The sequence below is a fragment of the Mustela erminea genome, chromosome X (assembly GCF_009829155.1).
Source record: "Mustela erminea isolate mMusErm1 chromosome X, mMusErm1.Pri, whole genome shotgun sequence".
Taxonomy (NCBI): domain Eukaryota; kingdom Metazoa; phylum Chordata; class Mammalia; order Carnivora; family Mustelidae; genus Mustela; species Mustela erminea.
The window spans coordinates 10,702,683-10,730,513 of record NC_045635.1 but is presented as its reverse complement, the minus strand read 5'-3'; the positions used below and the strand labels follow the sequence as shown (position 1 = coordinate 10,730,513).

At 38.1% G+C, this 27,831-nt stretch overlaps 2 protein-coding genes across 3 annotated transcripts in view; one reads left to right on the top strand and one right to left on the bottom strand.

The window, feature by feature from the left end:
- The window catches only part of FANCB (FA complementation group B), a 367,435-nt gene that overhangs the window by 255,639 nt on the left and 83,965 nt on the right, over window positions 1-27,831 (top strand). The window lies entirely within an intron of this gene.
- The window catches only part of GLRA2 (glycine receptor alpha 2), a 180,614-nt gene that overhangs the window by 103,252 nt on the left and 49,531 nt on the right, over window positions 1-27,831 (bottom strand). For both annotated transcript variants that reach the window (XM_032331174.1, XM_032331175.1), the window contains exons 4-7: window positions 27,364-27,587; window positions 9,125-9,207; window positions 6,006-6,143; window positions 4,049-4,263 (exon numbers count right to left, since the gene is read on the bottom strand). In XM_032331174.1, coding sequence (XP_032187065.1) covers window positions 4,049-4,263; window positions 6,006-6,143; window positions 9,125-9,207; window positions 27,364-27,587 — 660 coding nt within the window. The remainder of the gene's footprint in view (window positions 1-4,048; window positions 4,264-6,005; window positions 6,144-9,124; window positions 9,208-27,363; window positions 27,588-27,831) is intronic.

The window sequence follows — 27,831 nt, the reverse complement described above, 5'->3', positions numbered from 1 at the left end:
GTAACAACTGTGAAAAGCAAGGGTAAGAACAGACAAATGTCCACCTCTCTGGACATCTTCAAGCCAAAGATTAGGCCTGGGCTGGGGGCAAGGAAGGAAAAGAGCGTTGAGTTGGTTGTTAGAATAAAGTTTTGTTTCAAGCTATCTGATTTTTTAAAAAAATCTGATAATGGACTGTGCTACAGTACTTATCACCAATACTTTAGCAGTCTATTAAATTGTAAAACACCTTTAGTTCATTCTGAGTCTAATGGCATGGCATATAGTAACTGAGAATCTATGGAATCCTTCTGAAGTGTCCTCCGGGTACAGGGGAAATAAAACCAACGGAGGATGTTTAATGGAAGTGACTGGAGAAAAATAGAGCCATTGCTTATTCAGATGCTCTAGAGCTTAACCCATTCAATAGATTGCCTACCTATGAAAGACATGTTATGTGGGTTTATACACACACACATGCATATAACAAACTTTAGCTCGCCTCATTTGCATTATGATTATAAACAAATAATGGGCCATCCAAAGAACATGGTATCTTCTACTCATAAGGCCCTTTAGGAGTCTTCTAATATTACTTCCCATCCCATGGAGCAGTCTTTTCTATCATATTATGGACAGGGAACAAATAACAATAAAAATAACCAGAATGAATTGAGTGCTACCATGTACTAAAACTGGGCAAAATGATTTATATATGTAATACCTCATCTCATCCTAGTTCAATTTTTACAAGGAGCAGATAAGGTCATTCTCATTTTAGAAATGAGGAAACAGGCTTGGAGAGGTTGAGTGTAAAGAAGTCTTTAAGATCTAGATCTGTGAGGCCTGCCTGTACTTTAGAATATGTATTTGCGGATATATTCTTAACTTCCCAAAGTCTACTTGAGGACTTCTGAAAAGAAAGACATAGTCCTTTAGAGAAATTCCATTCTTCTGTAGTGTATGTGATATTATTATGAGATTCTCCGTATATTAGAACTCCAGTATTTTCTGCAAAACATTTATAGATTCTGTGTTAAGTCTATCTTCCACATGGTCTCCCATGGGGAAACGTGGTTGTTCATTAACTTCTTCATCCATTCAGTGAGGATTTATTGATCATCTAGCATAAGTAACAGACTGTACTAAATGCTGAAGTTAACCTGATGAACAAGACAAAATTTTTGCCTGAATGGGAAGATACTGGGCATCTCCCTACAGTTTGTCCCTAATTTGCTCTAATCATCCTCAATTTCTTCTTTGTTTTTCCAATTGTAAAATAAGATTTAAAAAATATATCAGGGCAAGATGAACCATGAGAGACTATGGACTCTGAGAAATAAACTGAGGGTTTTAGAGGGAAGTGAGGTGGGGAATGGGTTAGCCCAGTGATAGGTATTAAGGGGGGCACAGATTGCATGGAGCACTGGATGTTATATGCAAACAATGAGTCATGGAACACTACATCAAAAACTAATGATGTACTGTATGGTGACTAACATAATATAATAAATACATAAATGAATAAATACACACACACGTCTTCTAGAACACAATGAGACACAAGCCCTCATATACAAATATATAACGATAACACTTAGAAAAGCAAACAATAAAATCCTAAATATCCAAGATAGTGAGATAAATGGTGATTAATATACCAGATAGACTATTATGTCATTGAAAATTATGTTCATGATAGATTTTTAATGCTATGGAAATGGAAGATAGTATATAACTGACTTTGTAGACAGTTTTGATCCTATTTTCTGGGTATGCATGTGTGTGGGTTTGCCTCCAAATGTGCATCAAAGAAAGGCTGGAAGAAAATATACCAAAGTCTTAACAACAGTTACTTAGTGGATAGTTAATGTTAATGGTATTTTCTATATCTTCTATTTTTTCTCTAACAAGCATGTCTTACTTTTAAAGTGCAAGGTGCATGCCTAGTCTGTAAAGAGCTACCAACTCTGAGACAACTGTACAATCAGCACAGTGGTGCTTCTGCTTGGGGACTACAGTGTTTATAAATTAAAATGAGTATGTGTGTGTGTATGTGTGTGTGTAAATGTATGGTCAATTTTTTTATTTTTCATGACTCACTTTTTATCCCATTTTCCTTTCTCACTGTTATCCATATGAGTCACATCTCCCCACAGTCAGTTGAGAGCCAACCATGTTTAATAATAGCCTCAGAAAAACATACGTAGGATGATAAACCTGCTGATGGCAAAATGATAACCACTATGAGTTTGGAGCCAAGTATAAAATGAATTTTGATTATACTTATCTCTTAGTTTATCGGAGTTCCTGATTGCCTCTACAGACAAAGATCACTGATCAGTGACCACTGATTCAACAATAGTTTTGACCATTGATGTAGAATCATAATAGCTAATAATAATGAATAGCAAATTTATAAAAACAGAAGCTCCCATTTTGAGATGAAATGACTACTTTTTTAAATAGCAATGGGAATTTGGAGGCTATAAATGTCTTCCTTTTTGACATTATCTGTTTACAACTTGTAATCAATTCTTTAGCTATCTATTAAATTGTAAACTACATGTTTTGTGCATGGGGTTTAATGGCATAGCATGCAGTGATGGCTAGAACTAATGACTAACAAGCCATAAGTAAATGAACCTGTTTGGGTTGAGGCACACAGTGGATTAAAATTTTTAGTAGGTAAAATTGATTTGTGATCATGTAGCTGAAAAGAAAGCTGTTAGTATTTCTGCTATCTGTATTTCAATAGGAATGCAACACAAGTATTTTGTACAGTATGTTATCCGAGAAAATTAAAAAATATCAGAAATAGATTTATCCCTTTCTCTATTAGCATACAAATCTAATATTTATCTTTGGAGGCATAGAAGTTGGAAAGTTTGTATGACAGTTCCCCCAGCATTCAGTCCATCTCCAGGACAGCCACAGACCTCCTCCATATGTCATCTTATCTTCCAGCACAGCAGATAATGTGGAACATGATCTAACATATCTCATGTCAAATGCAGCACAATTGAACATAAGCTCAAGCCAGCAAAAATAGGGGATTATACCTCAATTATTTGCTGGAACTAGGTTTTGGAGAGACTGCTCAACCAGTATGAGACAGTGTACAGTGAATACTAAATTGAACTCACATTCCTGGAAAACTGAAGCCAGCGACTCAATGTACTTTTCCAGTGAAAAGGAAATACCCATAGGCACTCTCTCGGGGTGCTGGGACACTTCATGAACAGGACAATTATCATTGTTTGTTTAGGCAATACTTACAACTATAGAGGGCCTGCCCTCACATAAAAATAAATTATACAGCCATTATGGATTACTATTTGAAGTGCTACAAAATGTCTATGTGTACCTATTATCCATCTCACGCTTCTTTATCCACCTGCCATGGTTGTCAGAATTTTCACCATCTTGGAAGACTCCACTGTTCTTTCTCTAGGTAACCATGTCACTTGAAAATAATAGTGTGTCAGCCATTAAGGTAAATTAAGGAATGGCAAAGATTCATGTATCTGCTTTGCTGCACTCTAATTTTTATAGTTATATCTCATATATACTCAATGATGTAGCTTTTCTGTATAAATTTCCAGGAGCTTATTCAAACTTTTTTTTTTTTTTTACTGTAAATGACTTCACTGAGTGTATGAATCACAATAGGCTCACCAATAAACACTTGGCAATATAGCATAAGTTGCATCAATCTTACTCTAATTCCTACAAGCTTCATGGCTCATGAACAGCATGAGGTCAAAAGCAGTCAAGGACTTCTTAGACATAATTCCTGAGCCATGTTTCTGCCTCCACTCCTTCCTCTCCTCTCTCAACCGTGATTCCCCTCTGCCCTAATTGATCTGATTAGGAATCTCCCATGTCCTCAGAGCTCTAATTCTCTCAAACTCAGCTCTTCATTCTCTTCTTACATTGCACCTCCAACAGTACCACAGGATGCCAAACATTTCTGTCTCCACAGCATTCTCCAGGTCACAAGACCTTTGACAACCCGCGCCCGCCCCCCGATCCCCATCACTTGTTGTCAACTAAGGAGACTTCTTACCTTTGGCAGAGATGCCCTGGAACCCGAACTCTGGGTGGTCATTGTTAAGACGGTGGTGATGCCCAGTGCAACCCTAGCAGGGGCTGCATCCATGTTTATCCAAAAGGAGACCCAGGACAAAATGACTATCAACAGACTGGGGATATACATCTGGATCAAATAGTATCCCATCTGGCGTTCCAGGTGAAACTTAACCTCGATGCAGGTAAACTTTCCTGAAAGCAGGAAATAATGATATAAAATCCAATTCGAATTTATCTTTCCCATTCTTGCCTCCCATTGTTTAGTTTTTAATTACAGGTGGATTTGGAAGATGGCACAAAATGCTCACCCTACATAACCAATTCAACTCTTTTTCAACTCTACCAGTAATTCAATTAACAGTTGTGAGAATGAGTGATCTAAAGAGTCACAGGACTAAGGGCACCTGGGTGGCTCAGTAGGTTGAGAATCTGACTCTTAATCTCAGCTCAGGTCTTGATCTCAGGGTTGTGAAAAGGGTTGTGAATTCAAACCCTGCATGAACCTACTTTAAAAAAAAAAAAAGAGAGACACTAGACCAAATCATTTTTCTAAATCTGTGCTTGTAGCTTGATTATTTAGACAAAGCTTCAGAATTTGCAAGCCTGTCAGAAACTGACCAGTAGAAATAGTCACATTTTGTGAAGTTATAATATGTAATATATAACATATAATATATAACCTGTGGTATATATGTATAGCATATAATATATAATGCATAATATGTAACAGTTGAAAATAGTAAAGTTCACATGGGGCTCTCAAAGTATTTGAAAAATTGTCTATCTTTGTGCTATTCATAATAAGAGAAAAATGTACATTTGTGTATGCCCTGCATACAATCTAGTCATTGTAGCAATTTCCTAGCTTTCTGGGTAATTGCTTGAGGACATTTAGAATATTCCTAGAATCTATTTACAGTGTTACAGTATTTATAAAAAAGAGTACATACAAAGATATTACAACTTTTAACATACTATAAAGAGACAGATGTTCCTGCCTCTTGCCATTTTTCTTCCTCTTTAATTGGTTTGGAGACAGAACCCTGGAAGGTAATTTGGCTTAGTCCACACAAATTATGAGAGAGAAGGTCGGATTCCTCTTGGTCAGGAAAAACACCTTGGAATCAGGTTTTGGCCACTTCATAAGAAGCACTATTGACTATTGGAATAAGTATTCATGAACATTCTATTTAGCAAGTGACCTGGAGCAGTCACTGAATAAACCATCCTGTCTAGCTTTCCTCTCCATGATCAGCTTATGTGGTATCAAACACCGGGACATTCATAGGAAAAGCCATCAACTTTACTAGACAGGCACGATTTTCCAGGTAACAACATATGCCCACTTGTTACTACCAACTCATATTCTCCCTCTGACCCATGTGTCTATCAGCACTACTGACAGTGCATGGCATCAGAGCCAGCTGAATTCCCATCAGCTGGTTTTCATCCAAATTCTTATCACCATCACCACCAAGGAGTGGAGTGCAGAGTAACTGTATTTCTGGGTTTACAGAAATTATTATTATTATTATTAAATTATTATTCCTCTCTCAGAGAATACAAACTGATCTGAGGATCCAGTGGCAAGAGTGGATGTCAAGAATGGGCCAGAATTTATACGTTTCCTGCCCTATATACGAAGTCTTGTACACATTTCCTCAGACTCATTTGACAGCACATGGTCAGCAAGGGAACAACAGAAGAATCCCAAATCTTTTTCCTTTAACTCCATTTTGAAAAAATTATCTATTGGGCTCACTGATTTATGCCAGAGGGCCCAAGCATCTTATCTGTAAAGGGGGTTTTGAGCCAAGGTCTGTGTCTTGTAGCTTCATTTTCTTCGTGAAGATATAGCAATTAAGGGGGTGTGGTATGTAGGCCATGTTGCAGACTAGAGCCCACTTGGGCTTAGCAGCTGAAAGTAAACTTACCAGTGTTATAGTGCTTTGTGCAATAGCCAAGTTCCTTTTCTTCTTTCAAAATAAACTGAGGCAGGGTCAGTCCTTCAGCAACTTGAACTGGACCATCGCTTAACCACTCAAATATCAGGTCATTCATCGTGTACCCAACTGGAGTAAACAAATCATAGTGAAAAATTAAATGCATCTTTCCAAGAAAGTTTGAAAGTCTAGCCATGTAAAGAACAAACAAGGAAACCATCTAAAGCAGACACATGCTCAATCAATTCAAAATCATTTTTAGTAAGGGAGCTACAATCATCATGTCAGCTACATGTCATTGAAGCCAAAGAAATTGAAGAGAGAAAGCTATTTCTGAATGATTTTTTTCTGTGTAATGGGAGAATGGAATCTATAAAGTCCATTTTCTTTTGCCCTTTTGATTTACTAAATCTTTCTGAAGAACAAACAACTAAATGGATATAAAAATCCTTCGAAGGTTGTCTTTACTTGAAAGAGCTGTGTCTGTGACAATCCGGTAAGATAATCCAATTCATGGCACTAGTCTTAGTATTTCAAATGAAAAGAATTCTTCTTCTTTTTTATTAAATGAGACTGAATTCATCACAGTCCTGCCTAAAATACTTCCATTGCAAACTTGGCCCCTCTTCTAGGGATATTAGATTTGTTTTCAGAAAGCTTATGTTAGGATCATAGGGAAAGGAAGGGAGAACCGGAAGGGAAGAGATCAGAGAGGGAGACAAACCATGAGGGACTCTGCGTCCGGGAAACAAACTGAGGGTTGCTGGAGGGGAGATGGTTGGGGGGATGGGGTGACTGGGTGAGGGACATTAAGGAGGGTACATGATGCGATAAGCACTGGGTATTATACACAACTAATCAATCATTGAACACTACATCAAAAAGTAATGCTGTATTATTGTTAGCCAATTAATTAGCCAATCTGTTGGCTAATTAAATTTAAATTTAAAAAAAAGAAAGCTTCGGTTAAAGTTTTTGTGGTCAGTCCTCTGTTATTTTGCCAAGTGGGGAAGCATAGGCAGACAACCTAAAAGGAAGTTGTGGAATAATGCAAATCGGGAATGTTCATTTGTGCTAGCATCTTGCTAACTGGACCCACTCATCGCAATGACTAATATGACGTAAAACAGATTCTCCATCATGTAAGGTTGTAATGTTATATGACTCCTGAACCATACAAAGCAAGAATGTTATCGGTTTAGTAAACCAGAGTTAGCTCTTAGTTTCCAAGTTCCCACTAACTAGGTCATTATGTGCTAAGTGTTTCTGGATCTTTTTGCAACCCAGGATGAAGGCTGCTATTCCTTCAGGTATCATTTCTCTCCCTTCCCTCTTTGTGGTATTTGAACTCTAACATGAAAGTGAGGAGGACAAGGGATATTATGTGAGGTCTTGGTGAGCCAATAACTTGAGCATATTTATTGAGTTTATAGATTCTTGTTTACTGTAAGATAGTGACTCACCAAAGCTACCCAGAAATGAATGACACAGTTAACTGGAATCTACTTTCCTCTTTCTTTGAGCCACCTTTTCTATTCAAAGCCAAAACCAAAATATGGAAAGCAAGGGATTACAAAGAGGAGCCTGTACAAACATTGATGTTCCACAAAGAGAATGGCCAACCCTGTCTCTTGCACTGCAACACTATATGAGTACTCGTTGGGTGTCTCCAACCAATGTGAGAAGATTATATTCCCATATTCGTGTAATCCCATATTCGTATCCAATCACCTTCTTACTGGTCACCACAATAATAGTTGTTGCCAGCCATCCTGAAGCCCCAGACTGGGACAGACAGTTGAGGAAAAGATAGATGAGGAAGGAGGAAGTAAGTAAGATGAGGGTCAAAAAGGAAGGAATAATTCCCATCCTTCCTATTCGAAGTTAGTGGTGAACACTTTGTGGTTTCGTTACTTCTAGGGCCTGCAAGGACCAAACGTATTTACTAATTGGAGTATTTTAAATCTTGGAGGAGCCTCAGATGACAGCTATGCTTTGCTGTTTTACAGAGAAAATAAGTGTTGGGTTGAGGCAAGAGAGAGTTTGGACCAGTAGAGGAGACACAAAGAAGGAACCATTATATAAGAAAATGTTTTTCTCAACTTTCTTCTCAAGAGAAGAGGCAATAGGGGAAAAAAAAAATACATAAAACCTATTGTAAATCAGAAATTCTAATTTTGTCCCTGACAACTTCTTTAAACAAAGACATTTCATTGTTTTGTCTACTTCTGTAGGGAGTTTCAAGAGAAATCTACAGTGATTTTAAGTGATCACAAGAAAACCCTGTCACTGCTTCTTTTTTAATAATAGTTGTTGTGTCTTTTTATCTTTATTATTCATCTAAACAAAGAAGTTAAAAGTATTTGCTTGCCCTTGCCTCATTAAATCTCCTAACATCCCTGTAGGTCAGTATTGCTTATTATTCTCTGCACTTTACAAACAGAGAAAGTGACAGAACAAGCCAAAAAAAATTTTCATGTCTCTTGCCTAAAAATCCTATTACCTTGGAGGCATCAGCAGCGTATGGCACATGTCAAAGATTTCAGTGACATCAGGGCTAGGACATAAAGGGGACAAAGTAGACAGCATTTCTCTATTTCCTTCCCCATGCCTTTGTGGATCCCCTACCCATCGAAGGGAAATGCCTATTCTTCCATATCATCTCTGGCCCCCCTGTTCTTACGTCCTCCTCCGGCTAAGGACCCTGTATCTTGTTCTCAAATCAGTTATCCCTTCCTGCCAAAATGCCTTTGGGGTAATGGTCTATATGAACATAAGATAGAAATAAGTACAATTTTCTGATGAGAGAGTGATTCATTTTAGAGATTGAATGACAAGTAATTTTAATTTTCCCAAGAGATGTTTTCATTTCAAATAAAAGCTACTGAATCAGGTTTGTTTTTGTGAGAGAGGATGAGATATTTGGCATTTTACTTGAAAGATTTTCTGTGTATGAGACAGGCACACTTGCTTGTCCTTCCATTAGGGCCTTGGGAGTTGGTAATATGTAGAGAATGAGTCTTATGAATCCTTTCTTCTTAATCACAAGCTTAAAGAACCAAGTCATCAGTTAAAACAAGCAGGCAGTCATTTCAACAGTGGGGACTTACAGCTCTCCAGCTGCATTGTACAGGTCTGGACATCCATTGGAAAATTCTTCAAGTCCATGGGACAGGATAAGGTCAAGGTGAGTCTTAGAAAAAAAATTAAAAAGAAGTTTTAGATCTGCGAGGTCTGGTTCTTGAGAAACAAATCAACAATACATTTGGCATTAAGCAAAGAGACACTGATTCAAATAATGAACTCTAAGCTCCATGCAGTGCAATGTTCTCTATTTTTCAAGTGAACAAGTAGTCATTGATAAATTTTAAGAATATTGCAGAATTTTGTTATAACCCCTTGCTCTCTATTTTTCAAGTGAACAAGTAGTCGTTGTAAATTTTAAAAATATTATAGCATTTTGTTATAACCTCTTACTCTCTATTTCCCAACTTCCAGTCTCTGACTCTCACCTCAGTGATCTCAAGTCTATTCTAGAATCAACAGGAGCGCTGAGAAATAGTATCATATGACAACAATGCGTTCTTGCCCACACTGATGTCCAAAACACGTGAAGTTTATACTGTTTTAGAATTCTACTTTGGGAGAGGTGGACTTTGCTTCAAGAACAGTAAATGCTGCGATAAACATAAGTGATTGTGATGGGCATTGAGTCTCCTTCCATGAACTGGGCAAATGCTTAACTCTTCATTTGCTAATCCACATGGACAGGTTCACAATATATTATAGCACTTATTCTAGAATTTTGACAAATCTGGAGCAAGTGATGCTTGAGTTGAAAAAGACATTTGAGGACGGTAGCTTATCCATAGTCTTCACCTCTCCGCACCAAAGAAAGACTGCTATGTTCTTCCTTTCCTTTTGCCTTAACTTTTCAGAGCTCCAGCCAGCTCTGACCATGCCTTGTATCAGGATACTGGCTGAGCTGCTATCTCTTTCCCACCATTTCCTTGTTTATTCCTCAAGGAGATGATGCACACCTCTTCCTATTCAATTTTTCTAGACCTCAGAAATGTAAGGAAGGAAAGTGAGAATCACCGGATCTAGGTTCCCTTCCCAGTATCACCTCAAACACTCTCTGTCCCCTAAGAAAGACCTTAAACCCAATAAACATTCATCTCCTTTTCAAAGGATGGGATAGAACAAAATGATGCTATTCCCATTTAGCTCCAACATTAGCATCCCCGTTACTCTAAAGTTCACTGCTCCAAATTTTGTTCATTTTCTCTCGGACATCTTTTATATGTATAGAACCCTCTGATGCTTGAATAGGTACCTAAATTCTTCTTCCTGTCAAGCTCTTTCTTGCTCTCCTCTCCCGGTTCGCTTGTCTTTTCCTTTCACAGCTTTATTTCATACATTCCATGCAAGCCAAGGCAAAACAAGAAGTAGTGGCACACTTATGTTAAAGGAAAAAATGCTTGGGAGTTGAAGTGAGATTGGGTGAAGAATCTATGCTGACAGTCTTCAAAATTTTGTTAAAATACAAGAATGACTGGGAAAAGCAAGATACAAAGCAGTGCATTGTAATCCCAATTATGTAAAAACAAGCTTTCAGTCTTGGAAATAAACAACACTCTGTTAAAAGTGAGTACTTCGGTTTGGTGGGATGATTCATATTTCGTTTTTACTCCTTATCTGGCATTATCTCTGTTGACAAGTATAATTTATTTGAAGGTGTCCATCTTCACATAATTAAACATGCCTATCTTCAAACAATAGCTGAAAGGTAAAATTATAAAATTCCACCTTATTCAGTAATCCTTTTTTATTATTATTAAAATTGTGCCATAAACATACAGTATTTTGCCTTCTTTGATAAACAAACTACGTAGCTTCTGTGGGCTGTTCTGAGAACACAAATACCATGCTTCTAAAGGAAAGAAAATAGCTTTGAGTTCAAACAATTGACTTTTAAATAACATTTTAGACAGGAAATATAATTTTTGTCAGTCATGGAGTTCTTTTAGAGAAAGATATAAATGGAGATATTGATATTTAGATTTTTTTCCCATCACAAAGACTTTATTGTTTTTTTTTTTAGAAAACACAATATTGTTGAGATTAATGGCATGAACACTTTAAGGTAAAAGTAAAAGAATTGGGTGGCTCAGTGGGTTAAAGCCTCTGCCTTCGGCTCAGGTCATGATCCCAGGGTTCTGGGATCGAGCCCCACATCAGGCTCTCTGCTCAGCAGGGACCCTGCTTCCTCCTCTCTCTCTCTCTCTCTCTGCCTGCCTCTCTGTCTACTTGTGATCTCGCTCTGTCAAATAAATAAATAAAATCTTAAAAAATTTTTTTTAAAGTAAAAGAATCAAAATGAAACTTTCTAGTAATCGCTAACATAATAATTTAAAAAAAGGAAAAAAAAAGTTTTTAAGACCCGGCACTTTATTAAGGGGGAAGAGAGCTCAGCAGGATCTATGGCTAGGCTTTTGTTATTAAAACAATGAGAATCTATTTTTTCTCTCCTATTTTTTTAAAATGGAAATATTTTCATCAAATAAAAAATATGTTCATCAGACAAAAACAATCGGGGGCATGTGCATAATTTAAGTGAATCAAAACCAGAAACTGGAAATTTCATCATCATACTTTTGAGAAGTTAGAAAATAGTAATAGTGGAAATGAATATGAATACAACTTTAAAAAGCATGCAACACGTAATTCAACGGTATTCCATTTGCTATTAGAAACAACCCAAATGTAATATTCTTAATCATAGGCTTGCTAATGTTATTTTTTTTGTGAAGTGAACTAAAAAATCACATTGATTTAGGGAGACAAGGTCTCACATACCATTATTTCTGCCTTTGTGGAAGATCTCACAATCCTACAGGGACCCAGAATTCTTTGGGTCAAAACTATGAAAAGTATGGAAAACTCCACTGAGAGAAGTTCCCAACAAGCATGAAACTATCTGAATTCTGTCTCAGCTGAGAACTCAGCCAATATTTTCCTTCTTCCTCATTTGTTTTTCTAATTTCCTTTCTTGATAGGTTTTGTATTGGAACCCAATGGACACCAATACAAAGAGAAAGAGTTAACGGCTCGTAGTTTGCTAAATCAGGTCATTAGCTGAGCAAATGGGAAGAGATTGTAGAGACCTAATCAATCCCTTCATGGGTCACAGAGCCCATAATTTATGAGGTCTTGTTTACCACATATCTGCAGGTCTCAAGTTCAGACTCGCCCTCTACTTATTTTTTTCCTTTTTCATTGGAGTATACATTAAACCCAGTAAAAACATACCAATCTTATGTTACAGCATAATGACATATTACATCTTTACCCACCTATCTAACAAGCATCCAGATGCAGATTTAAAATACACCCATTACCCCAGAACTTCCCCTGCGCTCTCTTGCCTGGACAGAACTTTCCAAAAGTAACTACCACTGTACTTCTTTTGTTTTTAAGCTATTTTTTATTTTAAAAATGTGAATTTGGGGGAGGGGGGAATTAGACTGATATTATTTTCCCAAAAGTACATCTCTACTGAGATGTAGAAATAGTACCAAATAAGACTGACACAAAATCATACTAAAACATGAAAAAAAATTTTATCTCTTTTACTCTGGCTCTCCATCTATTTCGGTGGGTCTTACAGAATTAAATAGTTTAATTGAAACTCGGGCTTTTTGCTGCCAGATACTGCCTACAGCGTGTCAGATACGCTCTCGTCTTCCCCGTGATCTAAAATATTAAGGCCACTGCCCCTGAAGGCACTGAGCTGAAGCCACCCATTTTCCATTCGTTTTTTGTTAAAGAACTCATTTCCTGAAGCTTTATTACACATTCCCCTACTGTCACTGCGGTTGACACGCATGCATTGGGGGGACCCCTGCTCCTGTTTACACAAGGTAAAGAATAAAGTTTCCTTACGGGGGCCCTTTTACTTCACTGAGAGTAAGAAAGCTGCATACCCATTTCTGTACTAAAAGCAAAAGTAAATAAATAAATAAATAAATAAATAAAATGAAGCCCAGGAAGTCAGTCTTGCAAAATCTCATGTCCCTTTCGTATTCTTCCTCTCCTGCTCAGTTCACCCTGCCCATCAAACCGCTCTCAGGTTTAAGCCTTACTCCAAGTTTAAATGACTGATAGAAGCAGACATTATAAACTGTTTCAGTTACCCTTGCATGTATCTCTCCCCTATAAGAATGCAAGATCCAGGGCGCCTGGGTGGCTCAGTTGGTTGGACGACTGCCTTCAGCTCAGGTCATGATCCCGGAGTCCCGGGATCGAGTCCCGCATCGGGCTCCCAGCTCCATGGGGAGTCTGCTTCTCCCTCTGACCTTCTCCTTGCTCATGCTCTCTCTCACTGTCTCTCTCTCAAGTAAATAAATAAAATCTTTAAAAAAAAAAAAAGAAAGAAAGAAAAAAACAATGCAAGATCCATAAAGCTGGGGACTCTTTTTTTTTTTTTTTTTTAACCATCTTAAACAGTGCTAGGCACAGAGTATTCAGTCAATATTTGTGGAACAAATGAATGAATCAGCATCCTAAGGCTGTGGAAATGGGAGAGGACTGTGGATTTAGAAGAGAGGAACCTGGTCACCAGAGCCCAGGGCTATTGCGAAATTACAAGGCAGGCAAGGGAAGCCAGCAAAGCTTGCTTGCCCCTTCTGTAAGTTGCTAAGTGGTTCTTATTAGAAGTGCGGCAAATCAAGCTGAAGGAAAGTTAGGAAGCTCAGTCCACCTGTCCTTGAGCCTTGGACAGAAAGCTGGGTCCATGGCCAGGACTATTGTCACATAGCTAGACAGATGCTGATTTTATCATTTAACTTCCCATTGTTAGGGTGGACAGAAAGCTCCTGACTCTTGAAACAACTACCGGTTCATAAGGAACTCAGTGTTAGAAATGGGAATTCATTCTCAGTGGAAGATTCTTAAGGGGAGAAAAAAGCCATTTGAAGAAAAAACGAATTTTCAGGTAGAAATACAAATTTTAATGAGTGATCTTGCTTGAAGCAAAGATTCCTAGTGTACTATTTTGGGAGAGTTGATTCTAATGGTACAGGAATCTGTCTTGCTTGTAGAGGAAGGACAAAAGGATACTTTTGTGTTTTTCAGGAGAAGCAAAAGGGTCCCTGGTATATTCCTATTGTTCCTCTGTTAGGGACCATGTTTAGCACACTCTGTGTAGCACACCACAAAACCCCACAGAAGGGACAGGACTTATGGTGAGGGTTTTTTGCTTTTTGTTTTTAGCATTACAGTGCTTAATAAGGAAAAATAAAAATTTAAGTGATGACAATGATAGTATTCATAATCATAATTCTGTGAGCACTTGCTATAGGTCAAGTACTCTTATTATTTTACAGTCATGGGATACCATCACATAATGCGGTGTTCTCTTTGTTTTTAAGATAAGCAAATTGAAGCTCAGAGGTTAAGCCATTTTCCCAAAGCTACAAAACCATTAAGTTACCAAAGTTAGGTTTGAACCCAACTTAATTGATGTCAGATCCATTTATTTTTTTCCACTCTACTACATTTTCTCCTTGTGGGGGAAAAAAAACTTAGTTGCCCTGTACCTGGTCAGGGATACCCTTTTCATTTTTCTTCAGGAATCCAGACTTCTCATGATCTATTCTTTTAAAAACTCTTCTAGCCTCTCCTGGTAGCCTCACAGAGTAGGAGTGTCATTGACTAGGGATCCAGGGATCTAGGTGGTAGACCCAGCTTACCCATAAAGAGCTATTTGACCTTAACTAAATCTCTGGCCACCCACAAGCCTATCCTGTTCAAAATTTTTATGATTCTAAACTATAAGTGAAGATGACCAGATTAAAGTATTTCTTCTTATAGGTGAATTTGCATTCTTGAATATAATAAAAAAACTTTAAATGCCAGTAATAATGCTTCTTAAAATAGGAACTTTCTGGCTACCTGGGTATATCAGTGACACATTAATTGCCCCCACTGGGCTTTGTCATCCAATATCCTAGAACACAATCCAGTCATCCAATATCCTAGAACAAAATCCCCAAGAACATAAGGACAGCCTTATGGTAAAATGTAGGTTTGTTGAATCTCTCCTCTCAGTTGTACTTTGAAATTTCTGAACGATGTGACATTCTAATGCCAGGGAGATTTGACAGAATGCATTTAGTATCAAACAAGAGTACCCTCTGAAGCCACCTAGACCTTAAGCGAAAGTAACCTGGGGGCAAGTTAGAAGTCAAGTTAAAAGTACATCATTAATACAACCTACAGATGGGGAAAGGATCAGGAAATGTTAGGGAGTCAGTGGATTAAAAGACACTGCCAGGCCAGTTGTCTGATCAAGGTACCCTTTATCATAGTGGATTTAAGCTTTGGTGGGCATAAGTGTCATCTGAAGGGCATCTGAATCCAGGTTCTCAGGTCTTTTTGATAAGCAGCACAGGTAATACTGATGTTAGTGTCCTGGAGCATATCTTGAGAAGCATTACTTCCACATGTCTCTATGGATGACTTTAATTACTGTCAACAGCAAAGATTAAAAGGAGAAAATTTTAAAAGGGAAATAGGAAGACTGAGAAAGTGGTCTGCAATTTTTCAGGGATGTTAGCACTTTCTTTGGGAAATATTACCTTCTACTTGAAACCAGAGCAGGACAGTTAGGCCCACGTGGGGTTCTAAGTGATTGTACCAGGGTTGTGAGATAGGAGGTGTTAATCATGATCCTCAGTCACAATAGAGAGTCATGCTGGTAAAGTCATGGCTGTGAAACCAAGGTTAGTCCACTGGCAACCAAGGATATGGTGGGTGTGGGGACATCTGAGTGGCTCAGTTGGTTAATCTCCGACTTTTGATTTTGGTTCAGGTCGTGATCGTAGGGTCATGGAATGGAGCCCCACATCAGGCTGTGCTCTGCGGGGAGTCTGCTTGAGATTCTCGCTCTCCTCCCTTTCCCTCTGCCCTTCCCCCTGCTTGCATGTGCGTTCTCTTGCTCTCTCTCTCTCTCTCTCTCTCAATCTGTCTCCTCTTGCAAATAAATAAATAATTTTTTTTAAAGAATATAGTAGATGTGGTCAGGAAACTGGGGTACTTGCTAAGAAGGGTAGGAGGACAGTTTCCAGGTACAGCAGAGAAGAAACCAAATCCATGTCTATTAAAACACACATATGTGCAAAGGTAGACAATGGAACTCAAGTCAGGGCAGTGGCAGTGTATCAGGGCACTGTCCCTGGTCTCTGGACTCGAAAATCAGCCACTGAGAAATTTCAAAGAAAGTTGTATGCATTGGATGAGCCTCAGCTACAAATTTTACAAAGCTCGTGGTACTGGGCAGGAAGGCACACAGAGCACAGAGGAGATACAGCTCTAGGTCCTCAGTGAAAAGATATTAGTGTTAAACAGAAGTCCACCTGGGTTGTAGTCTAGCACATCCATTCAGCAATTTTTGACAAGTGTTTATTGGGCACTGTGCATACCAGACACTTGAAATTACAGTTTCTCTTTTGAAGGAGATCATAGTTTAATATTATTATTATTTATATATTATATGGTAATATATATTAATTATATATAGATTCTTTCAGTGGAATCTATTGCAAGAATTATGCATTCATTCTTCAACTTCTTAAAATAGTTCCCAAATCCCCATTTAAAAAATATTTCCAGATTATGTCAATCAGACACAACTGAACTGAATTAATTAAGTAAAAAGCTTCTAATTACTCTCTTGTGGCCTAGATCAGTGCTCACACTGGTTGGGTAGAACAGATACCCTTATAGACCTAGATCCTGAGAGGGCTCTTTGAGTGTATCAGGGAAGTAGGGCTTGTAATAATCATTTGATGCTCCTAAATAAAAGCCCAAGGTACCCACAAAAGGATCTTGATCTATGAAGAGCAAAAATAATTGGTCCAACTTTGGCAAGGCAGGCAAGAGATGAAATTTTTAAACTTATCTTCTGAAAGCTTTGTAATTAAATGTCTGCTTCGAACTCACTCATCATAGAAAGCATAGACTAGGGTCCTGCTCACTCTAGCCCTGAGCTAGTCACCTAATCTATGGGCAAGCACAGCTTGCTTGGCTGTGCTTGGCTGTGCTTGGCTGCACCTAGAAAGGCTTTCCATATAAGTAAAGATTGAAAATCCATGGTGTGTAAATTATTAGAAGTTCCAGAAAGATCCCATTGCATATCCTTGCTCAAACACCTTCCAACTCTTTGCTGCTACATATAATTAACTAACAGACATTTAGCTAAAGACTCCCATGACTATTAAGATGCAAATATAGGGAAATAATAGTGTTCTAAATACTGTTAGTCATTTCCTCCTTTGTGTATATGAGTTGATGGATCCTCAAATTCCCTACCAATATCCCCAAGAGCAGACTTTGATCCTGAGAGTATTAAATGGAAGGATGAAGCTGGATGGAAAACATGGCTTAGAACAGTGTGGCTAGGGCACCAGAGAGAAATAGTTGTTTCAGTGTTGTCTAGGGCTGAACCTAAACCCCCCACTGGATCTAAGCTGTATGGTTAGACTCTATCCTCTTGATTTCAAAGAAATATAAGACCAGTTTTTCACCGTTGACCTTAGGATTTGGAAGTGGTGCCTTATATCACTGTTGGTTCATTGGCTGTTCTACTCCTCTCCCTTGACTAAATGCCAGTGGCTGACTAGGAAGGTCCGTGTTTACCAAACATTATAAAGGCATCACAGAAAATACCCATATGCATTGAGCAGCACTAGCAGGGAGGGACAAAAATACAGTATCTGTTCCCGTCTGTGCCTGGTCCTTTGAGAAAAATGTGCACACATATGGTTGGCCCATGTTAATTAAGTCCAAATATGGACTGCATTCAACTTGGAGAGTAACTGATAAATCTGTGGCTAAAATTTTTCCAAATGCTTTGATATTTCCTGAAGAAAAATGTTTTGAAGGTGTTGAATAGGAGAGGACTAAATTGGACATCACCAGAAAGAGGAGCTCAAAGCACCGAAGACTCAACTAATACTGTTCACGTGTTGGTTGCATTTCACATTTCAGAAGCATTTCAATGTCATTTCAATGTCAAAGTATTTATTTGTACACCCAGATATTCATCAAGATAAAATGTTATGAAGTCTGCACATTAGAATAATGAGAACTGACTTGTCCTTGGTCACTTTCTGTCTAAGAGCGCTGCATAGCAATTTTCTTAGCCATTCGGTATCTAAAAGTATTGTATGATAATTTTCTCAACATTTTGTTTGGGATTATTTTACTTTTGGCAAAGGAGAAAGGGAACACATGCTTGGGAACTGCAAATAGGGTTTTAAGATAACCAAAGTAACTTTGTATCTGCTAACAGCAGTGAGAAAAACTGCTACTTTGTGAGTATTTTACTTCATTAAGACTTCTATTGTGATAACTGTTGGAGAGTGCTGGCCACTGTTTCTGGTGGCAAAGCCTGGAGATAAAATGGAGCCCTGGTCAGGTGGTAGGATGCTCCATCCTTGACTAGGTAACGCTGAAATCCAGCACAGTTCCTCAGTTCACTCTTAACAAGAAGCTAGAGAGGAGATCTAAGCCATTATCTGCATCTGTCACTTCTGTTGTAAGCTAATTGCCTCTCACAAGGAGGAAACCCAAGGCAAGGAGGATATCCATCTGCTGGAAGCTAGGTATGGAAGCTGAGAGGAGCCTCAGTGTTAACACGTACTGAATAAGGAGAGGGTTATGGGTCTGGGTTAGGGGGAATAGGGAGAGCGGCCTCCCCCCTTTCCTCCCTTTCATCCTACAGCCACCTCGGGGTTATTATGACATTCACTGAACATTTAGTATGAATCTGGAATTGAGAAAAACTGCAGATCAATGAAAGGTTCAATGACTTCTCACAGTCACTTAGTAAGATTGGATTTGACTCCTAGTCTTCCTAAATCTGAGAACTGATCTCAGAACTGACATCTTCCCCAACCCCACAGCATTCTGTCTGTAATCCCCACCTCATTTACTGTTTTCTATCCTTTATTTAACTGCTAAAATTTAGCAAAATATCCCTACTAAAGTGAAACATCAAATAAAGCATTTGTTTTATTGTCCTTTGAAAGGAATGATCAATCAGCTATGGGATGGCCTTGCTCTGAGTGTATGTCATGTGTAGAACTTTACGTAATTATATATGTCTTTAACTGTCTTTCAATGACTGTCCAGTGATAAGTGTGTTCTCTTCAGTACAGATGTTGGTTTGTAACTTTAAATGCCACAAGCAAGGATACACTTGTTGGAGAGACTGCTGAACTTTAGGATGTAAAATTTTTTCCCATTTTAAAATGGATTGCCTTTCTTTTGGATTATGTGCTATGAGAATGCACTAAAGCAATTCATGTGTCTCATAAGGACCATGGCGATATTATACCCATTTATTTTGGGATTAATACCATCCAGGGAGATTCAAGGACAGCAGTATGGACCAGGTAGGAGCCCATGTCAACATGAGTTAAACAGGCTCGCTAGGACTTCTGAATTTCCTTTGGCTTCCTGCCACAAGAAAACGCAGATAATGAGTAATAGCAGACTAGCCCTTTGACTCTGCTGGCTCAAATATACCATGTAATTTCCTTTAACCTACATACCTAGTTAGTAATTGTCCCAGCCAACCATCTTTGTGTAATTGTCTAAAAGTATATAAACCCATAATTCATGAATACATTCTAAAATAATATCTCATGGATACTCCTGCTGAGTGAATCAGAGGGTATAAATGATCTAATTTGCAATTGGGAACTTTCTCAATAGGGAGTTTAGTATTGAGTATTTGTCATTGTGAAAACTATATGTTGAACACAAGGCTGCCTCTTAAACTACAGGTACTCCAATATTTGCTACCCCACTCCAAAATGAGGATCCTCTTCTCAAGAAATGGATATTTAACTTGTGAGAGAAAGACTCAGAGATCCAAAAGTAAAAAAAAAAAAAAAAAAAAAAAAAAAAGATCCAAAAGTAGTTTGAGATAGGCATCTTAAACTTCAGAATCCTCTCTTGCTTACTCCCAAACCCTAAGGGACACAGAGAACTCACTCTTACTTCCTCATTCAGAGGGAATTTGTGGGTGGAAAGGAGATCTTTTTTTTTTTAAGATTTTTATTAATTTGAGAGAGAGAGAGATAATGAGAGAGAAAGAGAGCATGAAAGGGAAGAGGTCAGAGGGAGAAGCAGACTCCCTGCCAAGCAGGGAGCCCAATGCAGGACTCAATTCTGGGACTCCAGGATCATAACCTGAGCCGAAAGCAGTCACTCAACCAACTGAGCCACCCAGGCGCTTGGAAAGGAGGTCATTTTGAGCTATAAGGAGCCTCAGATTTTATCTAATCTTTTCTAGTTCAATCTCATGTTATGGATGAGGAAACTAAGACTCAGAATGACTGATGGGGTTCGAAAAGCAGTTCTAAGAGCCTGGAGGATACAGTAAATGATGCAAACAAGTGTGGAGTTCCTGATGCTCTGAGCTACCTTCTCAGCATTCTGTTCTTCACACCATCACCTTCAGAGCAAACCCTGATGAATGTTAATGCAGTGGAAAGTTACCTCCAAAAGGAGGAAAATCTACTGGTTGCTATTGCTAGTCCAATCAGGTAAACAGTCAAGGACAAGTGTTCATGCCAGCTGCCACATATTTCATTGCACAATTCCCTCTTTTCCTCCAAACAAGGGTAAAATCCTAATGCTGTTGTATCTGAACCAGTATTATGCCCATGAGTATATGTGAATTTCTGAACCCAATCAGAAGCTTGACAGAGCTTTCCAGCACTTTAAGAATCTGTCATATATAGGGCACACTTTCTAAACTCTAATACTTGTACCCTCAGTGATGTCTTTTTTGAGAACCACTGCTTCCTACCCTCCCAACCTTGCTTGACTCTAGAAAGAATGGAGTCCTTGGGGTTTCCATGGCATTTCTCAGCACTTCTCTGAAGACTCACTGCTTAATTCTGATGTGGGCGCTTATGCTACAGTCATTAATTACTGCATTAAGTCAAGTCACAGAACTAATGAGGATTTGGACACATAATTGGAAAATGAGAATGTAATTTTGCCGGGATTATAGGATAGAAAGATAAACATGGTTCAAATAGGCACAGAGACAAGAAATCACAGCTCTTATAGCTGCCTTCTAACAGAAAATATGGGCTTACGTGTCTCCTCAAAATTGAGAGTAAGATAATCCAACTATCGCCATTGGTAACATTTAGGCAGGTCTAAATTCACTGTGCATTTTATTTTCAGCTCTGACATCTAAATAGAGAATTTTCTTTTTTCCTATGCCATAAAAATCATTCCATAACTAAAGTTAGAATCTTTTGAAGTTCTTGCATCAAGCTCCGGATGAGTCAAAGATAGGAGGTTATGTGAGAAAAGTTGGCCTTTTATGCGTGTGGGTAGAGTCGGTCATTAGACAGGATTATTTGGGGAGCTCCATTGGATGTCTGTCTAGAAATCTACACTCCACCTACTCTCAGTGGTGCCTTAATCTATTATCAGAGGGAGAGGCATGTCAATCCCCAAGAGTTCTCTATTACAACTCAAGTACTACTGGGAAGGTAGAACACTGAATCATCTACACCTACAATCATGAATTGAATCAAAAGAGATTAATAAGAAAATCACCTCCAACACCATAAAAGAATAAGTTTCAGGTCAGATAATGTTTGATGATGAGGGGGAGGAGATAGCGTGGTGATAAGGGGTACTACTGTGGAGGAGCAATCCCATAATTATTTATGGCTTGGAGGACTCTGTGTAGTTGGAGGGTAGCATAAGACCCCTTGGTATTTGGTCAGTCAAATAAGAAGACACTGAAGGCAAACAGTATTTCCTTACCAACTTTGCTTCAGGTATACCCATTCTGTAGGTATGCAATAAATATTAAAGCAGAATTTTTTAATTCTGAAGAGAAGTGCTGAATACTCCTGTACAGGAAATACACTTTAGGGAGATTCAAGGACCTACTAGAGTTTTCACTGAACCCTCAGGTTAAGAACACCTACTCTATAGGGTCACACTCAAGGAGTGGGTCTGTCCTATCCTTAATGTCTGGAATTTGTAGGGATCTGTCTTGAGCAACTTACTCTTTGTCTTAGTGCCTGGAACAGAAAGCACAATAATTAAATTACAAGAAAATATGAGGGCCCTAGAGTATGTGGCAATTCCACTTTTGGTCTGTATCCTTATAACATATATTGTATTCTACTAATGGTCTTAACCAAATCATCTCTTTTTAAAGATGAAGAAATAGAAATTCACAGTGTAAGACATTTCCCTAGGTCATTCAGCAAATTCTGAGGCCAGAAACTCAAGCCCGAGAGCATTTTATTCTAAAATCCTTGTCTACTGTAGTATCAGAAATAACCAGGGTAGCACTCAGCATCATAAGTTTTAGAGTAGGAGCCCCAAAGTGTACAGCAAAGTGAAAACTGGGAGATGAAGAACATGTTGGTGCTGAAGTGAAACACGCTGTAAAATAAATTAGCAACACAGTGTTGATGACCAAGCATATGTCTACTAAATCTAGTGGGACAAAAATGTATGGAAGTAAAAACAGTGAGGTAATTCCCTCCATTCTTCCAAAAATGGTAGCCATTTGTTTATCATGTTAACAAATGTAGGAAAAAGCTACTGATTTAAGTTGTAGCAACTGTGATGTAAGTTATATAAGGAAGAATTTCTGCATAATGTTAGAGTAACTTATTATAGGATCCAAAGAGAGAATATAAAGTTTCCTTCTCTGAGGGTCCTTAAGATGAAAATGAGTTCTCAACTGGTTGCATGAAGGTAGGAAAGTTGACTTAATGACTTGAATGGTTCTTTTCAGCCCTTTCATCCCTGGGATAGTAAAATTTTTCAGAAAGTAGTTACATTATGTTGGTGACATATGCTGTTTAAAACCATCAAATTGCATCAAATTGTTGCACCTTGAACTGAAAGTCAATTGTTGCACCCTGAATTTAAAGTCTTTTCAGACATTTGCAAAATTTGAAGAAACTTTATGTTCTCATCTTAAATCTTACCTTCTTCCTCCAATAGTTCTTTGAAAAATGAGTCCCAAAAAGGTTGGTTCCAAAATGACCTGCCTTTGGAAATAGGACTTGAGTTGGAGCAAATGAAGAATTAATGTGTGGTAGGAGATGATAGCATTGAAATAGAAGTCAAGAGCTTTGATTCTTGGCCTAGCTTTCCTATTTATGGGCTCCATTATTTAGTCTCACCTAACTTGGTGAAAGAAGTCACTTCCTCATTGGTAAAACAAGGGTATTGGATTAGATACTTTGCAACATAATACCTTCAAATTAAAAAAAGAATCCTGAGGTTCTATAAAAGTCAGAATGCTGGCAGAAAATTCTCAGAAGCAATAGAAAGTAAAGGAAGAAAACAAATATTAGCAAAGACGTTGTGGACAAGTGAGACAAGCTGCTCCTCTCCAAAAATACCTTCTCCTTTTTTCTTTCTTATTGCACACCATATGCCATGGTGCCCTGACTTTTACTGCAATCCATTATATTCAATCCAATAAATATTATTTGAGTAATAATATATACAATACTCAAGGCTCACCTCACTATTCCACTATGGATTTAGGCCTTTTTAAGTAACATGAATTTAGGGGCCGCCTGGGTGGCTCAGGGGGTTAAAGCCTCTGCCTTCAGCTCAGGTCATGATCTCGGGTCCTGAGATCAAGCCCCGCATTGGGCTTTCTGCTCAGCAGGGAGCCTGCTTCCCCTTCTCTCTCTGCCTGCCTCTCTGCCTACTTGTGATCTCTCTCTGTCAAATAAATAAGTAAAATCTTTAAAAAAAAAAAAGTAACATGAATTTAGAATTTGACTGTCTCTAAAGGGAACGTAGAAAGCAAGATGTGTGTGTCCTTGTTTATACTTTGGTCATGGATGATCAATACTTAATGTAGCAGGTCAACAAAAACTTAAAAAGAAAACAAAGAGTAAGATCCAATGTATTAGGGAAGTGAATATCAAAGAAGAAATCAGAAGAGAAGTGGACAAAAATAGATTTGACAACTTCTCATCAGCAAAGACTGTGTCCTGCCGAACTGGATAGAAATTTTCTAAGAATGATCTAACATTTTTAGCTCCTATTTAAAAGATTTGTTTGAATTTTACTTAAGTACACCAAGTGTTGGAATCTGCAGGATACTTGTGGAGTTTTAGTCTACTGTCCCCTCTTTTTTAAACTGCTGTCTTTTAGGAAGCTTCCTGGAAAATGCGATCTTGCTTGTTATGAAATCAATGGACTGCGTAGTTCTCTTTGTGTTCTGTTTGGGCGTCAAAGCCTTAGGCTTTGGTTTCCATGCGGAGTTAATTTTACTTCTGCTCCTACAAAGCCAAGGAAGCATGGAATTTTCATGGATGAAATGCTATCTTCCATTTGTTTTAGGTTTCAGAAAATGCAAATTTAAAACATCACCAGAGAACATTATATTTTTAATGTGGACCAATGTTTAAGTAGTTATTTAAATATATAAGGTAGAGGCAATTCATGAATTTATCTTTGGTACTTCAGATGTATCCCTTCCTTCTATCTTTATTAACCATCTTCATCCTGATTTCTCATCTTCATAGGCATCAAATGTACTATTAGAATGAAAATTTCGTATCAGCTCTTTACAGCTTAGTATGAATTTAAGTTAATGGATTCCCTCTTCTATGAATATTTACATTGTAAACCTGAGAGTAGAGAGAAAATCTTTCCTAATGCAACATCAGCAGGAATCTTTCCAGCACCTTTAAGACATCAGAAACTGTCACCTGCTTGGCCTTAAACTTGAATCAGACCTGCAGCTGGGCATATATTATCACTAATTACTCCTTGTCTTCTAGTTAAATTGAGTCCAGTGACTCAAGTAAACAGACAAGTAGGTGCCAGGCCCTAAATTCTAACAAGATTTGAGTCACACCTTCATTTGCAAAGTTAGAGCCACTTTTCTTTTCCTTGTTCCTCATTTATTCCTATTACTTAATTTATCTTTTGTCTGCCTGCCTTGTTAGACTGGAGCCCTTCCAGGGCAGAGACTGTATCTTACTCAGCTCTGGATCTCTAGGCCTAGCACAGTGTCTGGCTCATTGAAAATCCTCCCAGGCAAATAATTAGATTGCTGTCGTTCAATTCTCCCAAGAGCTGTGTTTCTCTGAAATGGCATGCCCTGTTCTCCTACACCAAGGATCTTTCCTCTGATTTCATAGAGCACCCAAAATGAAGGAAAAATCTAAAGCAGCCTGTGCCGGGACAAAATCCAAAACAATTGTCAGGGTGTTTCAGAGCTTATAATATGCTACAGTGCAAATGAGAGATGGAAGAATTGCCAGATCTAGGTCTGGGGAACATTATATTCTTCATGGTTCTAGATTGAAAAGACCTTCATAGAACAGAAGGGAAAAAACTTGGTTTTATTTCAGCAGTACACGATGCCAGGTATTTACTAGAGCAAATGCCACCCAAGGCCCAGGGGGTTAGCTGAAGCAGCTGATACCCTGTGCTGCTTTTTATAACTCTCCTCCCTAGCACCACGCTCCACATATGTCCCGTTTCATCAGGTCACATCAACTTAGGTTGTGCACAATACTGCATCTTACCTCAAACACATGAAATATTCGGTTTCCTTAAAATGTTTATAAAAATAAAAATAAAAGTAAAGTTCCTTAAAAATCAAGTGGAGGAAGTTTCCTGGTTTTTGCGTAAGCAGTAACTTTGCCAATTTTTACAAATGAGCAGCCTCTTTCATTCCACAAGACATCCTGTCTGTCAGCCATCAGCAAACTGAAATTACCAGGTTAAGAATGGAATATGCGGTGCAGACCTAAATTATACAGAGTTGTGAAATGAGGTTTGATGGTGATGGCTCTACAGACTTTTGAAGATTATTTGCAAGGATACAAGCTGTCTGTCCATTTTCTTTTGTGATAATATTGGAGAGAAAGGGAATATTCTATAAAACATCTTTAAAATGTCAATATTTATTTAATAAATATCTCTCATATACAGTACATCTTCTTGGACCTTCCAAAGGAGTTACAGAAGGTGTGAAATCCAAATGTCTTGGCTTTAAAGAGCTTACTATTAGAAAAAAATGTTAACTTTAAAATACAGAGAGCCATTATTTCATTTACTGAGCACATACTCTGTGTCAGGTACTATGACAAGTATTTCTATATGCGCTGTATCTGAGATTGGCAAATTATGACCAAAGGGCCAAATCTAGTCCACTCTCTAGTTTTATAAATAACATTTTATTGAAGCACAGAACACTCGGTTGTTTGAATATTGTCTATGGCTTGCTTTTGTGCTACAATGGTAGCGTTGAGTAGTTGTGACAGAATTGAGACAGTCTGGCCTACACTGCTAAGGTACTTACTGTCTAGACCTTTACAGAAAATATTTGCTGACCTCTATTCTCTAATTTATATCATTCATTCTCACAAGAATACTTAGAGATAAATATAGTGCTCCTTATTTTACAATTAGGTAACTGAAAGTCATAGGTTATGTAACTTAGTGGCAAAATTTGGATTCAATTCGAGATTGTGTGACTCCAAAAGATCCATGTTCTTATGCTAAATTCATATACAAAAATAGCCAAAATATGAGGTAAGAAGAAATAAGAGTCTTATAGAATCACAGAGGAACTAGAGTTCAGAAAAGAAAGATAGGATTTTGAGGTTAGGGTGATAACAGTTCTGTAGAAGATCATATTTGAATGTAAAAGCAAAAATGGATCTCGAGATATGTCACTCCCAAGCTCAAGCCCAGGAAAAGTTGAGAGATCAAGGTTACATGTTTGGTTAGAAGCAGATCTGAGATGAGAACTAGTTTTTCACTCACCCAGACCAAAGTATACTGTCAATGACCATGCTGAGCCATTGAATGTTTTTGTCTGTGTGGTTACACGTTACAGAATGGCAAAATTATTTGAAATGGAGAATTTGTACATTATGCTCAATGATTAATTGAACTAAAGGCCTGTACTTCTTTTATTGAAGCAATCAAAAATACATGTATGCAGGTATTTACATGATATCCACTCACTGTCTTCATATATATATAAAATAAATTAATATATGCAAATTTTATATATGTAAATTTTATATATAAATAAAAAATATATGTATTTTGTTGTTGTTGAGAATCGTACTTCTGAGGCCATGGGAACTTCTGGCATTCTCACCAATTTTAAGATTCAAATGATAACCAAGAGACCACAAAACCCAAATATTTATATACAACTTAGCCCCTAGAATCAGGCAGCACTAGGCCAGGAGAGAAATGGAGAAGTAAACAGGTACAGCCAACAGAAGCTTACCTGATACTGTAGAGTACTTTGCCATTTTTTGAAATTCGAAGCAATTTGTTGTCAGTGGTGACATCATGGAAGTTGGCACCCTTCTCATTGGCAAAGAATAAATCTGGTTTCCAAATGGAGTCAAGCATGGATGGGTCCAAGTCCAGGGAATCATCAGGGTACTCGCTATATGCCAGCCGTGAATCATTCCACTGTTGTCTCAGAAAAATGTTCACTCGGTAGTCCTATGGAAACCCCATGCACAAGAGTTACTTATCATGCAGTCTGGCATAAGAGGTCCATCTATATTTCCCCTCTCTTCTCCCTGATTTGGTGCAATATCCATGTCTATACAAACCAGGCTATGTATATCCTGGCCAAAATGAAACACTCAGTGCTATTAGGAGTGGGAACAGAGGGGAGAAAGAGAGAAGGCTCAACCAAACCAGAACACTAACGGAACACGTTGAATTGGTTGAATTTTTTTAT